The following is a 13,756-nucleotide window of genomic DNA, read 5'->3' as shown; positions in this document are numbered from 1 at the left end:
CGGCCACCCCACCTGCTTCTCGGCGCCGAAAGCTTTTCCGCGTTCTGGAAAGAGCTTCGGGGCTCAGCTGGGGGGCCAGGGCCCAAGGGAGGACGGCCAGGCCCCAGGCCAGGCCAGCAGTGGGGAACTTCCCCTTGAGACCTGCAGGGAACCCTCCTGGCCATTGTCCCCTGGATACCACGGGCAGGAGCTGGCTGGGAGGACTGGGGAACTGGGCTGGTCACCCAGCCAGAGCAGGGGGCCCCTGTCTCCCTGTGACCATCAAGGTGCCCAGTCCCCTCCTGTGCCCCCTGCCCTGGGGTCTTGTACGCCAGGGTAGACATCTGCAGAGCAACTGGCGCGTCACGTGACCACAGAGCCCACGCGTGAAGGGACAGGGTATGGGGGGACCCGAGCCCCAGAGAGGCCACTAGGCCTGGCTTCCGGGGCTGGGGGACAGCACGCACCCCCCACCACCTCGGCTTAGAGCAGCCCCCGAGCGCAGAGACTGGGCCCCGCCGGGAGCTCAGGAGAGGGCAGTGGTGCCTGGGCAGCACCCGCACCCCACAACTCAAGGGGTGCCCCTCACTGGTGGGCAGCGTGGCTCCCGCCCAGGCAGCCCCGGGGAGGGTCCACGGCGGGCACCGGGATGCTGACTGTCACTCATCTGTACAGTGAGGCAGCTGTGAGGGGTGAGCCAGGCACAGAGATGGCCCCGAGCGAGCAGGTGGGCAGTGGGTGGGGTGGCAGAGGGTGTGGGCACGGGAGCTGCGGCTGCTGGGAACCTGGCCACCGCCCCCCTGCCCTCCCGACTGCCCTGGCACTGGTCCAGCCCCCCTCCCGGCCCACCCCCCTTCAGCAGTGCCTTCCTGGGCGTGTCTGTACCCCACTGGGTGTCTTATGCCAGGGAGACACCCCACAGCGCAAGCCCCACCTCACTGTCCAGGGAAACTCAGGAATCGAACTTGAACTTGAGTCTGAAAGATGAGCAGGGGTCTGTGGGTCAGACCCCAGAGGCTGAGGGCAAGAGCAGAGGCAGGGCCAGCAGGCGGGAGAGCTCTGAGTGGCGCCCCGCCTCCACTGTGGGGTGTCCCCGGCGAGCCCACGCCAGCACAGCTGCTGTCAGATCAGCATTTGGGAAGGAGGCCCAGCTGGGACATGGAGAAGAGGGAGATGCCAGCTGTGGGCGGGGGGCGGGGGGGGGTGGCGGACAGGTAGGAGGGCGAAGCTGCAGCCTGAGTGCTGCAGGGGCAAAGGGACAGGCCTCCAGAGCTCCCCAGGAGGGGAGAGGTGGGAACCTGGCAGGGGTCAGCCCGGGGGGGATGGTCACTGAATTGAGCTTGGACGTGCGGGGTGCGTGGGGACCTCGGGGAGAGAGTCAGTAGGAAGGAATGGCAGGTGGGGAGGGGCCCCGGCTCACCTGGGGATGAATAACCTCTAAGGGAGCCATGGGGACCCCGAGAGGGAAAGGCTCGGGGGCACCAAGCCCCTAGGGGCTCTAGGCCAGAGGTTCCCTCCGGTTTCGCTCCCTCCAGCCCCTCCCCGCCCTGCAGGGCACCTCCAGGACCTGCTGTCCAGGGGGGCGGTCACAGGGTTTATGGCTGAGGCCCAGCCTGCAAGGTCAGCCTCCACTGGGGGCCTCAGGTTCCCCCTCTGCTGGGGGTGCAGGAGTGCCAGCTCTTCCCAAGGCTTCCCGCAGCTGTCACCCCAGCACTGTGGGGCAGGGCTCAGGGGGACCCGGGAAGATGGGGTGCAGAGGCTAAGCTGTGGGTCTGGGGGAGACCGAAGGTTCCGAGCAGGGAGGAGGAGGGTGATTGGAGGGGACCTGAGGTGGGGACCCCGTTGCCATCCTCCGGGTGACCCGATGAGGCCCGCAGGGACGGGGGCGGGCGGGATGGCTGTCAGTCACCCCGGCAGGAGGGAGGGCCCAGGCTGCCCGGGGAGGGGCAGCTGCCGGGCCTGGGAAGCAGTCTAGGTGCTCCAGGGAGGAGAGGCCAGGCGGGCCAGGCTGTGGCTCTGCTCTGTCCCCCTGACCCCCCTCCCCAGAGTGAGACCTCAGGCCCAGCCTCAAGCTCCCCAGCCGTTAAAAGGGGTGCTGACCCACTGGGCCAGCTGACCCGAGGCGGGCCCAGCTCCCGCTTCCCCACGGCTGGCACTGCTGGCAGACCTGTGTCCCCAAGAAGGAGGCTGCGGTCCTAGCAGGGGTAGGCCCGGCCCGCACCCTGCCCCATGTCCCTCTTGGCCCCGTGAGCAGGTCACGTGCGGGAAGCCTCCCTGGATGAGGGGACATCTACCTGCAAAGCTGGCTTTCCCCACAACCGCAGAGAGGATGGCACCCCAAAGGGCGTGGGCCAGGGCGGCTGTGCCTCCAGGGCACCGGGCCCGGAGCTCGGGGGAGGGGGCACAGCCACAGCCTCTGGGAGCCCGAAGCTAGCAGGAGAGAGGCCAGCCCTGCAGGGGTTCATGCACCCCGAGGCTACAGCACCCTAGGGCGGCCCAGAGATGAAGAGCAGAGCGTCCTGCCCGCCCCAGGACTGCAGCTGCTCCCCAGCCCCAAGGGAGGGGAGGGCTCTGGGACCTGGGCCGGGCGGCCCCAGGGCAGAGGCCAGAGCAGCCTGTGGGTGGGGCCTGTTCATCAACAGTGCGTCAGCCCAGACCCCACCCCGCCGCCAGCACTGCCTCCTGCCCCTAGGGGGCACCGCCCCCTCCTCACAGCAGACGAGGCCGAATCTCCGCATCACAGTGTGGCCTCCGTGCCCAACACCCCTTCATCTTCTCCCAGTGGGACAGTTCTTGGGGGCCTCTCGTTCAGGGGAACCCCTAGCTGCCCTGCCCAGAGCCCCCAAAGGCAACGACCCCCTTCTGCACGACTTTCCAGCCAGCCCCGGGGCAAACTGGGGAGGCTGCCTCTGTCTCAGCCCTCCAGCCACCACGGACCCTCAGGCTAAGTCCCCGTCCCCGTCTCCTCTGGGCCTTCACCCCACTGGTCCCTGGGGGCCACGTCTGCCGGCTCCAGATCCCACTCAGCTGGGGCGGTTCCACCGCCCGGTTCTCAGCCGGCTCAGCACCCCACTTTAGAGCTGACGAGAAGGCGGGAGGTGATGCTGCAGGGCCTGAGGTCTCTCCTGGGAAGGGGAGACGGGGGACCACAGCACCCCCGTCACCGCCCCAGCCTCCCTCCCTGGGCCGGGCTACTCCGGACGACACCCCGACATCTGCCACCTGCTCCACAGCCTCCCAGCCAGCCCAGACAGTGCCCCTCAGCCTGCCTGGGACGACCTGTGTTCTCGCTCCTCCGTCCCCAGGGCCTCTGTCTCCTCATGCCCTTCCCTCTCCCCCCCTTCCCTCCCCCTCCCTTTCTTTGCCAGCACTTTGTTTTGCCAGGTGCTAGGGACCCAGAGATGGGTGACATTTCCTCTGCGCTTACAGATCTTAGAGGCTGCCAGGAAAACCAGTGCTGACCCCACAGTGTGGCTCGAGGGCCCCAGAAGGGGACCCCTATTCCAAGCTTTATTTGGGGGGCAGTCACTGGCAAGAGGTCCTCTCAGGTGAGGGGGCCCCTGTGTCTGCACCCAGCCTGGAAGAACAAAGGGCCACGGTGGGAGGAGGCCCTCGGAGACAGGAAGGTGGCCACTAGAAGACACGATGACGGGCATCGTGGCCAAGGGCGGCGGAGATGGACGGGGCACAGCAGACAGAGCCGGGACCCCCACCACAGCCCCGCCTCTCTCTTCCCATCCTCCCCTGGGGTCCAGAGGTGAAGCCCACCCTCTACTGTGTGACCCACAGTCCCGGTACCTCCCAGACAGGTGCACCCGTCTCCTGCCTCCCCACCTGCAGGAGAGGGTGGTGTGGGAGGGGCCTCTGTTCCCGTGGGTTACTGCTCCAGACCTGCCCAGTCCCAGGCCTGTCCCAGCCCCCTCATCTGGAGCGGCTTCCCCACTCCCCGGTGCTGCCTGCTCTCTGCACACCCTATGCAAGACCCCACCCTGCCCTCTGGATGGGACCCCATCCCAGCTTCAGCCGCTGCTGCTCCCTGTGCAGTGCCTGACCCTTGGGTTCTTGCTGCCTCCTTCTCCCCAGACCTGGGACGCAGCGGCCGCCTCGGGACCCACGCAGCCCCCGGGGGACCAGGCTCTGATGCTGGTGGGGGCGACAGCAGGGCAGGCCTGCCCGTCACACCACTGGCCCCAAAGCCGTCCAGGCTGGTCGGGTGGACCCCCCCCGCACCCCCCCCCAAACAGCCAGATGGGAAAGGTGCCCAGCCGGAGTTCACTGCCACCCAGGCGCCCACGCACTGGCAAACGGCCCTGCCTAAGGAGTCTGTGACCCTCCTCGTGGGGCTTTACCCCCTTTCACAGCTCGGCCCTACAGAGCCCCACGCTTTGGGTCCCGAAGACCCCGCCGAGCCGGGAAAGTGGGCACGTGGCCCCTGAGCCCCTCTACCTCAGGCTTCCCCTGGGTCCTCAAGGCTGGGTCCCCAGAGTGGGGTCCAGAGCAGAGCTGAATGTCCCGCTGCCCAGCCTGTCACCTCCCTCTGGCTGGATGGCCTACCTCTTGTGATGGGCTCCATGGTCGGCCTCCTTGCCTTGGCTCTTCTACAGCTCTGCCCCCATTTGCTCAGACCAGCCTGCCCATCTGGGCTGGGGGTGGCCAGCGTGCCTGTGGCCGGCGCTGGCCCTGCGCTCGCCGCTCCCCCCTCTGCCCTGTGCCCCGCGCACACGGGTCTTTCCTTTCCCCTCCGAGTCACTGACCACAGCGCCGCGGGTGCCTGGGCCAAATGCCGCGGCAGCCCAGGAGACCTCCCTAGGCACCCCCGCCCCATCCTTCACATCAGTGAGTCGCCCTGCCCACCCCTACGCCTACACACTGCACCACCCGGGCCGACCTCCGGGGGACGGGACCCGGGGGCTGACCGCACAGCACCAGCTCCAGCCGCATCCCCGGGCCCGGCCCAGTCTCCTCCTGGCACCGGACGGCCCTCCAGGAGAGCCGGACGCTGCTGAGCCCAGCTGGGACTGCCTGGCACAGCCCTCGGAGTGCTCACGAGGCCAGGCCCTGGCACGCTCCAGGACACGCGACCAGTGGCTGGCACCGGCTGGAGCCTCTGCCACCCCCTCCCCCTCCTCCTGTGCGGAGCCCCAGGTCCACCTCCCACTCCCCAAGGCCCCACACATGGCTCTCCCCGCGGTCGGTGCCAAAGGGGTTCTCCGCCTCAGCCAAGTCCCGGGGTCTGCACATCATCCAAACCTGTCTGCCCACCTGGGCAGGAGGTGCAGCCTGACATCTGACCACCTGTCCGTCTGCTCCTGGCTCCGCCCTCCCAGAGATCCCTGGGCCCCCACGTGCACGGAGCAGCAGGACCCTCTCCCTGATGCCTCCACACCATTTGTGCCACCGGAGCCCCCAACACCCAGCCCCAGCCCCTCCTTCGAGGTGCTCCTTCATCCCTGACCCCTTGGGATTGATCGTTCTGGGGGTGCAGGGGCTTTGCCATTGGACCGGCCCTAATTCACTCTTTGTCATGCCACCCCTGGCTGTGTGTCTTCTGGTTCTGCAGACCCTGTTGCCTGTCCCCCAGGGCGGGGGCAACTCCCACCCTCCCCGAAGCTCAGCCTCCCTGTCCACACAGAGGGGAGCGTGGAGCCAGCCTCAGCGGTCCTGTGGGGCGCTATGCTTCTGGATGTCCCACCAGACCCTGGTCCTCTGTCCCCAAAGTCTTGGCCAAGAGCTAGGGGCTCGGCTGGAACGACCCCATTAAAGGGACAAAGTGACCCCTCCACAGGCAAGGAAACTGAGGCTCAGAGATGCAGCATCTCATTGGGGGCCCCCCACCCCAAGGAGGCACAGCCAGGGTCCCAACCCCACAGCCCCTGGGTCACCATCCAGGAGGGCCCAGCCCAGGAATGGGATGCCTCCTCGGGGCCCCCCTGCCTCCTTCCCTCTCCTCACTGGGTTTTCCTCTCCTTCTCTTCCCTTTTCTCCCCTTCCTCCCTTCTCTTACCTGCCTGCCCTCCCCCACCTTCCCGGGAGAATCGCCGCAGGTGGTAGCCAGTGCTGCCCTCAGCCCACCCCACCCATACTCGGTGCCCACTCCACCCAGCCCCCGGGGGCCCCTTCCTTCATCCTCAGCCTGGGGTTCCCAGGACCCCTGGAGCATCCCCATCTCCTGCCTCGTCCAGCCCCTCCTTTGCTGCCTCTCCCTCCTTTTGACCCCTGTCCTGTCCCCTGCCCTCATCCCGTCCTGTCCCCACGCATCCCCTTTCTGTCTTCACAGGGGCCCCGCTGCCCCTTGCCCTCTCCACTATGTCTTCCCCCCACTTCCCCCACCCACCACCGGGAAGGACACATCCCGGCGGGAGAGCCTCAGGGTCCACAGGGCACACCCCAGCCGCAGTCTCACCTCCACAAGCCTTAGGACCTCCCTGCCCGTCAGGGGCAGCAGCCGTCCCTCACGTCCCCGGCACCCTCGCCTTCCGGGGTGGGCCGGGGTCTGGTGCCACCCAGCGCCCACCTGCAGTGGGTCAGCTCCTGGCCACCAACCTGTGCTGAGCCGCTCTGAGCCCAATGAGGTGTTCCTGGGGCCCACACCCTGTCCAGCCATCCCTCAGGGCCCAGGAGCCATGGGGCGCCCTCTCGAGGCTCGGGCAGGGACAGGGGTGCCAACCCCCAGGTGCCCGGTGCACGCTGGCCGCCGCTCGCCTGCTGCTCTGTCCCACTCCGGTTTGCGGGTCGGGGCTGGAGCCCGGCCTGAACCTCAGCGCTCTGGGCTCCGGCCCTGACACCCTGCCCAAGGGGCTGGGCCACTCGGTCCCTGTACCCCCTGCTGCTGGCTCGCCCGGGCTCCCAGGGCAGTCCCCGCTCTGAACGACAGACCACCCGGACCCGTGACAGCACCGCCCACCAGGCGCCCAGCCTTGCCAGGGCAGGGGCCACCCCACCCACGGACGCGGGCCCTTGGGTGGGCCCAAAGCAGCCACGCCCCTCTGACACTGTAGTTTCAGGCCTGGCTTCCCCCAGTCCCCTTGGGCCAGCCCAGAACACAGCCGGCCCCATCCCTTGCCCTCTTGCCACTGCGGGCTCCCTAGACGCCTCCTGGGACAGGTTGGCCAGGGTGGGAGAGCCAGACATGGAGATCACCAGCGTGTCCGAGGTGGACGTGTGCTGGGAGCCGGGGGTGGGGGGCTCCTCTGGCCCCCAGAGCTTCCCCTGGGGGACCAGGAGCCCCGTGCACTGTGCCAGCTCAGCCCCTTGTCGTACAAAGCCAGGCCCTTGAGGACTGTGTGACCCGGCAGGGGGCCCCGAGCCCAGCGCCCTCTGGAAGGGAATGGACCCAGGGTCCCCTCGCTGCCCTCCGACGACCCCTAACTCTGGCCGGGCCCAAGGGGGGGCCTGGGGAGAGGCTTGAATCCCTCAGGGTTGCTGGAGGGGTCCGGGAGTAACTCGGGTCAGAGCTTGGCATGGGGCACAGTGGCTGGGGAGGGGGCAGCCCTGGGCTCCGGCCCTGCCCGCCTACAGCCTCCTGCTCAGCACCCAGGTGGCCACAGGGCCGCAGCCCAGAGTGAGCTAGACTTAGATTAGGGGTACGGGCGGGGCGGGAGGATGAGTTCCCTACTGGCCCACAGGGTCGCTTTTAATCCACTTAAACTGGATTCAGTCTACACCCCAGCTACTGCTGGTGCCAGCAAACCCTTGCGGCGCTTGTCACGGAGGGGACAGCGCCCCCTCTGCTGTCCCCCTTCCCCTGCACCCAGGCGTCCGAGGTGAGGGACTGGGGTGAGGCAGGGGGCGAGGGGGGCGGCTTCCCCACTCCCAAGGGGACCTGGGGCGACTCATAGCCTCTCTGAGTCTTGTTTTCTGTTGCCAACTGGGGACAAGGGGCCTGTCGGCCGGCAGACCCATTAGATTCAGCAGATCCATTAGATTCGGGAGAGAGGGTGGCAGGAAGTCACATCTGTGTGTGGTATGTGAGTGTGTAGCCCTGCCGGCCGCTGGGTCAGGGGCCTGGAGCGTGTGTGGGTCTGTGCACGTCGTCCGGAGCATCACCACGTGCAGGGGGCTTGCTCAGTGTGGCCAGACGGACAGATGCGCTCCACAGCGGGAGTTCCCAGGGAGCTCAGAGGGAGTTTTCCTCCTGTCCCTGCCCTGGCCGGCCACCTGCAGGCCCACCTGCCCCTGTCCGGGTCCTCGGGGCTCATGCCCAAGCCTGCCCCCACCCTCAGTCCAGCTGCAGCCTCTGAGCCCCGCTGGCGCCTCCAGCTCGCCCCCGGCTCACCCAAGTCAGCAACCTGGCAACTGAGCCAAAGCCATAACTGGACGGATGCTTGTGACAATGGATGCTTGTGCACACAGCCAGGCCCTGGGGCTCTCCCTGCACCACCATCCCCACAGTGGGCTGGGCAACGTGCCCCCATAGCGTCAGTTTCCCCATTTGTTATGTGGTGCTGGGGAGCCCCGGGGACTGACCCAGCAGGCACTCCTCTGCTCTTGGACCACAGGCTGGGGACAGGGGGACAGCAGTGACTCCTGGGAGGACACATCCCAACTGACAGGAACGGGAGGTCCCGCCTGAGGCACGTGGATTGGGCAGGTGTGAAGCCCAGGAGACCCAGGGGGGTCTGCCTGCTCCACGGGCAGAGCAGGGCCCCAAGGGAGCACGCCCAGCAGGGCCCCCTCCAACCCTCTCTCTGGTCCCCACCCTGGGGTCGCAGCTCTAAGGCCAGGCCAGGGTGGGGCAGGGAGAGAGCCGTCCCTCCGTGACTGCAGAGACCCTGCTGAAGGGGCCCGGGGCTGCTCTCAGCTCCCCTCAGAGGCTGCTAAGCCCACCTGCACACCTTGCCCCACATCCTCCCAGAGTCAGAGCTGGGGTGGACTGGGGATGCTGAGGGATGCCAGTCCCCTCCAGGAGCTGGCAGTCTGCCCAGGCTGTGCCATGCCATCCAAGGGGGCAGGGAGCAGGCCTGCAGGCGTGGCGGAAGAGGGCAGTCCTCCAAGCTCAGGAGAAGCCGAGGCGGGCTGCCTGCAGGAGGCAGCGTTTCCGCTGGGCCTTAGATGCCTGGAAGGGCGGAGCGGGAGGAAGGGCATTGCAGGTGGCTCAGAGGGAGGCGGGGAGACGCCCACAGTGCGCAGTGGCTCTGAGCCCACCTGTGGCACTTGGCTTCTGCTCTTTTTCCAGGACTCTGTGAGGCAGGTGCCACCACAGCCCGACCTTACAGAGGAGGAAACGGAGGCCCAGAGAGGACCGGGCACTGGCCCATGGCCCAAGGATGCAGGAGCCAGGATTCCAGCTTGGGAAGATCCGGCTCTGAGGCCCAAGCACTCACGTGGCCCGCGGCCCCTTCCACGCTGGGCTGGTGCCCTAAGGGCCGGGGTGGTGAATGTGGTACTAAGTCCAGTTTCATCATCTGTAAAGTAAGGCGTGACTGGACAGTCCCCGAGGGCCTGCAGGACCAGAGGAGGCCTTGGAAGCCGTGCTGGTGCCATGCTCTTCACTTGGGGAGTGCGGAGCCTGGGCAGAGACCCAGGGCCCGGGGAAGGGTCTTCGAGCAGAGAGTGGCCACTGCCTGAGGCCCGGCGGTGCAGGTGGGAGAAGAGGACGCGATGTTGGGGGCGCAGAGGAAGGGACGGGCCCGCGTGCACGCACCCACACGCGTGTGCGCACGCCAGGCCCACAGCCTGGTGCACCCCACACCCTGCCCGCAGCACAGGGGCCGCAGAGCTGCCGGGCTGGGGCCAGGCTCCTGGGGGAGGCTGGGGAGCCCCACGCCCAGGCGGCCCAGGCTCCGCGGTGCCAGTCCTCCGTGGGTGGCACCAGCGCGGGCACCCTGCCCTGCCCTCCGCGCCCCAGCCTGGGCGGAGGGACCTACCTCAGGAGGCTCTCCAGGCCCTGTTTGCTAGAATTCCTTCTCAGGAGCGCAGAGCTGCTCATGATGCTGGCGGCCGCCCGCCTGGCCGGCGACCTGGCCTGACCCCAGCCCTGGGGACGGGACGCTGCGGCTGCTTCTTCAAAGGCTCCTGCCTGCGGCCCTCTGCGGCTGCCCTGCCCCCTCCACTCCCCCTGCCACTGGGACCCTCTCCTTCCCCCTTTCCCTCCTTCTTGCTCTGTCTCTCCCTCTGGCTGGCTGGCTGGTCTCTGGATCTGACACCCCCTCCCCTGCCTCCTCTCTCTGTCTGCTGGTCTGTGACCCTCCGCCTGTCTGTCCTGGCCCCTCTGGCCCCTGGGGGTCTCCTGGGCCAGCTCCCCACTGGCTGCCCCGGGCTGTCGGAGTGCCCCTCCGTCCCTGCCTCTGCGGCCTCGCGGACTCTGGGTCTCGCGGCCCCTCTCCCGCTCCAGGACGCCTAGCAGCTGCTTCCCGTTGGTTCCCCCCAGCCCCCTCCCCCGCCCCCCTCGGTCTTCTCCACCTCCACCTCCCCCTCCTTCTGAGACTAGTAAAAATGTCAGAGAGAAAACCCTCGCAGCCCAGCAGCCTGGGGGCTTAGCAGGACCTCAGAGGCCTGTGATGGGCAGGCGGCAGCCTCCCTCCCTCCTCCTCTCCCGCCTCCCCCCTCCCCTGCCCTGGCCACCTTGGCGGCCGCTCCCTGCCTTGCACGCTCCTCCCTCCTGCATCCCATCTCCATCGCTCACTGGTGCCTGGTCCCCCACATCTGCGTCCCCATCCCTGCCCGCCTCTCCCCTTGCCCAGCCCTGGCCTAGCTGCCCTCTGGCCCTCTCCCCTGCCCTGCCCAGCCCGGCCCGGGGCCCGTGCCCCTTCCTCCGTTGCCCCCCGGCCTCCCTGGTCCCACACTCGGCCCCTCTCTCTCTCTTTTCCCTCTGGTGTCTCTGTGTCTCTATCTCTGTCTCCCTCCTTCCCTCCCCCTCCCTTCCTCTCCCCTCCCTTCCTCTTCTCCCTCCTCCCCCTCCCTCCTCTCCCCTCCCTCCCGTTCTCCATTTTCCCTTTGTTTCTTTCCAGCCCTCTGCTCTTGTTATCACCTCACGGGGGAGGCCAGGGCACCCCAGGAATCCTGTCTGCTCCCCAGTGGGGAGGCTGCTGCCCTCCCCGGTCCCCTGCCAGACGGCACTGGAAGGTCGGAGCAACGACGCCCCGCAAGGCAGAGGCCAACACAGCCTCTCCCGTCGGGATGGGAGAACCATGCTCCCCAGAAGTGGCCAGTGGCACGAGGTCGGTGCGGTGGCCTGGCCAGCGGCCCCCCTTGCCCCCGGGCTCTGGCCAAGGCCCCAGGAGGAGCAGCCCAGCCCACTGTTTCTCCGGTTGGGCTGAGTCGCCGTGACTCACTGGAGCACACGCGAGGCGAGTGGCCGGACCAGGGAGGGACCAGACTCAGGCTCGCTCGCTGGGACTCGCCGAGGGCCAGCTCAGCGCCAAGCCGTCTCACATCCAGGAGCTCACCGGGCTCGCCAGTGCCCGCGACCACCCTGAGAGGCAGACACCACCATACCTGTGTCGCAGATGGGGAAACCGAGGCTCAGACTAGTACCAAGGTTGGAGAGCAGGGGCCTGGCATAGCCGGACCAAGCCCATCTGCCTACAGCCAGCCACCACAGCGCTGGCCCAGCCACCTCCCTCCATCCCACGGCCGCACACAGAGGAATGGCCCTCTTGCTTCCCCAGCTAGTCTGACCTCTGGCTGTGCCAGGCGGTCAGGGCCAGTGAGCACCTGCAGATGTGTGAGTGGACAAAGGGTCAGGTTAGGCTCAGACCAGCAAGCAGGTGGACACGTGGGTGAACCCCTGGGTGTTGGAGGGGGCAGCGGCGTCAGAAGAATTCCACGTGGCCCATAGGTCCCAGTGACTCAGGTGGTGGCTGGCTGGTGAAGACTTTGTGGGGGTCAGGACGTCTGGCTCAGACGCCTCGCCACGTAACAGGCCGTGGCCCGTGGCCCACAGCCTGCCCCTCCCCCCGCACAACCCAGAGGAGCCAGAGAATGTGGGGTGTGCCGCAGAGAACAGCTGTGCCCACTGCCCATCCCCAGCCTCCAGCCAGAGCTGCAGAGACCTCAGGATTCTGGTGGGAGGAGGAGGAGGGAGGAGGGAGGGCGACGGGGCCAGGCCTCGAGCTGAGCCAGATCACCCAGGGAAAGTAAGCTTGTGTTTCACTTCCATCTCAACCTGCCCGTCTCCTCCTTGCCTCCTGCTCTGAGTTCTGGAATCCCAGTCACAGACAGCCAGGCATGAAATGTGCCAAAGTATATTTTGGTTCAAAAGAAGGAAAAATATTTCCACAGGGTAGAGGGCTGCCTTGGGGTGGCAGGAGTTTCCTGTCACTAGAACTTAAATAGTGTTGCACGATTATTTATCAGACTGATGGGTCGGAGGTAGCAAGAATAGATCTTTAAATGCAGTGGTCAGGATTCAGTTTCCCAATTAGGGCATGTCCCAACGGGAACAATAGGGCAGAGTATTTGATGTCAACTGTACCATTATTTGTCCATCCATCCATCCATTTATCCACCATCCACCCATCCTCCATCCATCCTCCATCCATCCATCCTCCACCCATCATCTATTGATCCATCCTCTATCCATCCTTCTATCATCCATCCATCCATCCATACTCCGTAAGTCCATCCATCCATCCATACTCCGTAAGTCCATCCATCCATCCATCCTCCATCCATCCATCCTCCATCCATCATCAGTCCATCCTCCATCTCTCCATCCATCCTCCATCCATCCATCCATCCATGCACTCCATCTGTCCTCTCTATACAGCTATCTGTTTTTCCTTGTATCATCTATGCATCCATCAATTTCTCAATATATCTATCCATTCAATTGTCCATGTAAACAATGTATTCTTCCATCAATTCATTCAATCCATTCAATACGTATGTACCCACGTCCATCCCTATCTCTTTACATTTCTTCACTGAACAAGTGTCCACCCACCCACCCACTCATCTGTCCCTCCATTCATCCATCCATGTACATACCCATCCATCCATCCATTTATTTAAATGCCTTAATGCATGTAAAACATGTAAAACACTTAAAAGAAGCATTTAGCTAGTCATCCACCTATCCTGAACATAATATCTACTCAATATGTTAATTACCATTATCTATGTATCCATCAATTGTGTATCTATCTGCCCATATATGCAACTGATGAACTAGTTGTTCATTCTTTAATACATTCTTCTATGTCTCCAAATATTCTACTGTCCTCACATTTATCTAAATATGTTACTATTTATCCTTCCCACTCATAGATCCATTCGTATATCTGCCTACTCATCCAGCCATGTGTCTAACCATCTTGCCACCTAGCAAGTCAGACATCCAATTGTGCGTGAATACGTATATGTTTGTCCTGCCATATACATAGTTGTCTATTATCTTGCCCATAAGGCCATCCAAATGAGTTAATACTTAAAAGAGTTGTTGGAACATAGTAAATTGCCAATAAATGTTAGTTACTGTTACTTTCATTCGTCTATTCATTCATCCATATCTCATCCAAACAACCACCTAGTCATTCATCTCTAAATTTATCTTTATGTATTTTTCCACTTATCCATGTATTTTTCAACAAACTTATTGAATGCTGACTGTATTCACTTTTTAGGTGCTGGAGTTGTTTAGAATTAGCAAAGTTCCTGTTCTCACAAAATGACATTTAGTGGGAATAAAAAAAAAAACAAGGAAATATATTTTGCAATGTATCAGATGATGGTAAATGCTATAGAAGATGGAATTCAGGGTAAGAGGATATGGAGTTATGGAGGGGGTTGATATTTTATATATGAGAGTCAAAGAAAGCCTCATGGGGAGGAATAA

At 64.3% G+C, this 13,756-nt stretch overlaps 1 protein-coding gene across 3 annotated transcripts in view; it reads right to left on the bottom strand.

The window, feature by feature from the left end:
* The window catches only part of LSP1 (lymphocyte specific protein 1), a 36,241-nt gene that overhangs the window by 13,292 nt on the left and 9,193 nt on the right, over positions 1-13,756 (bottom strand). Inside the window, exon 1 of one of the 3 annotated variants that reach the window (XM_082629141.1) lies at positions 9,846-10,025. The exons of the other annotated variants lie outside the window; for them this stretch is intronic. Within the exon in view, the coding sequence (XP_082485267.1) occupies positions 9,846-9,907 (62 nt within the window). The 5' untranslated portion in view covers positions 9,908-10,025. Of the gene's footprint in view, positions 1-9,845; positions 10,026-13,756 lie in introns of those variants that run through there. 3 annotated transcript variants of the gene reach the window in all.

This window comes from Mesoplodon mirus, assembly GCF_964341445.2.
Source record: "Mesoplodon mirus genome assembly, chromosome: 7".
NCBI classification, from domain to species: domain Eukaryota; kingdom Metazoa; phylum Chordata; class Mammalia; order Artiodactyla; family Ziphiidae; genus Mesoplodon; species Mesoplodon mirus.
Note: the sequence above shows the minus strand (reverse complement) of the source record. Positions and strands in the feature narration are given on the sequence as shown.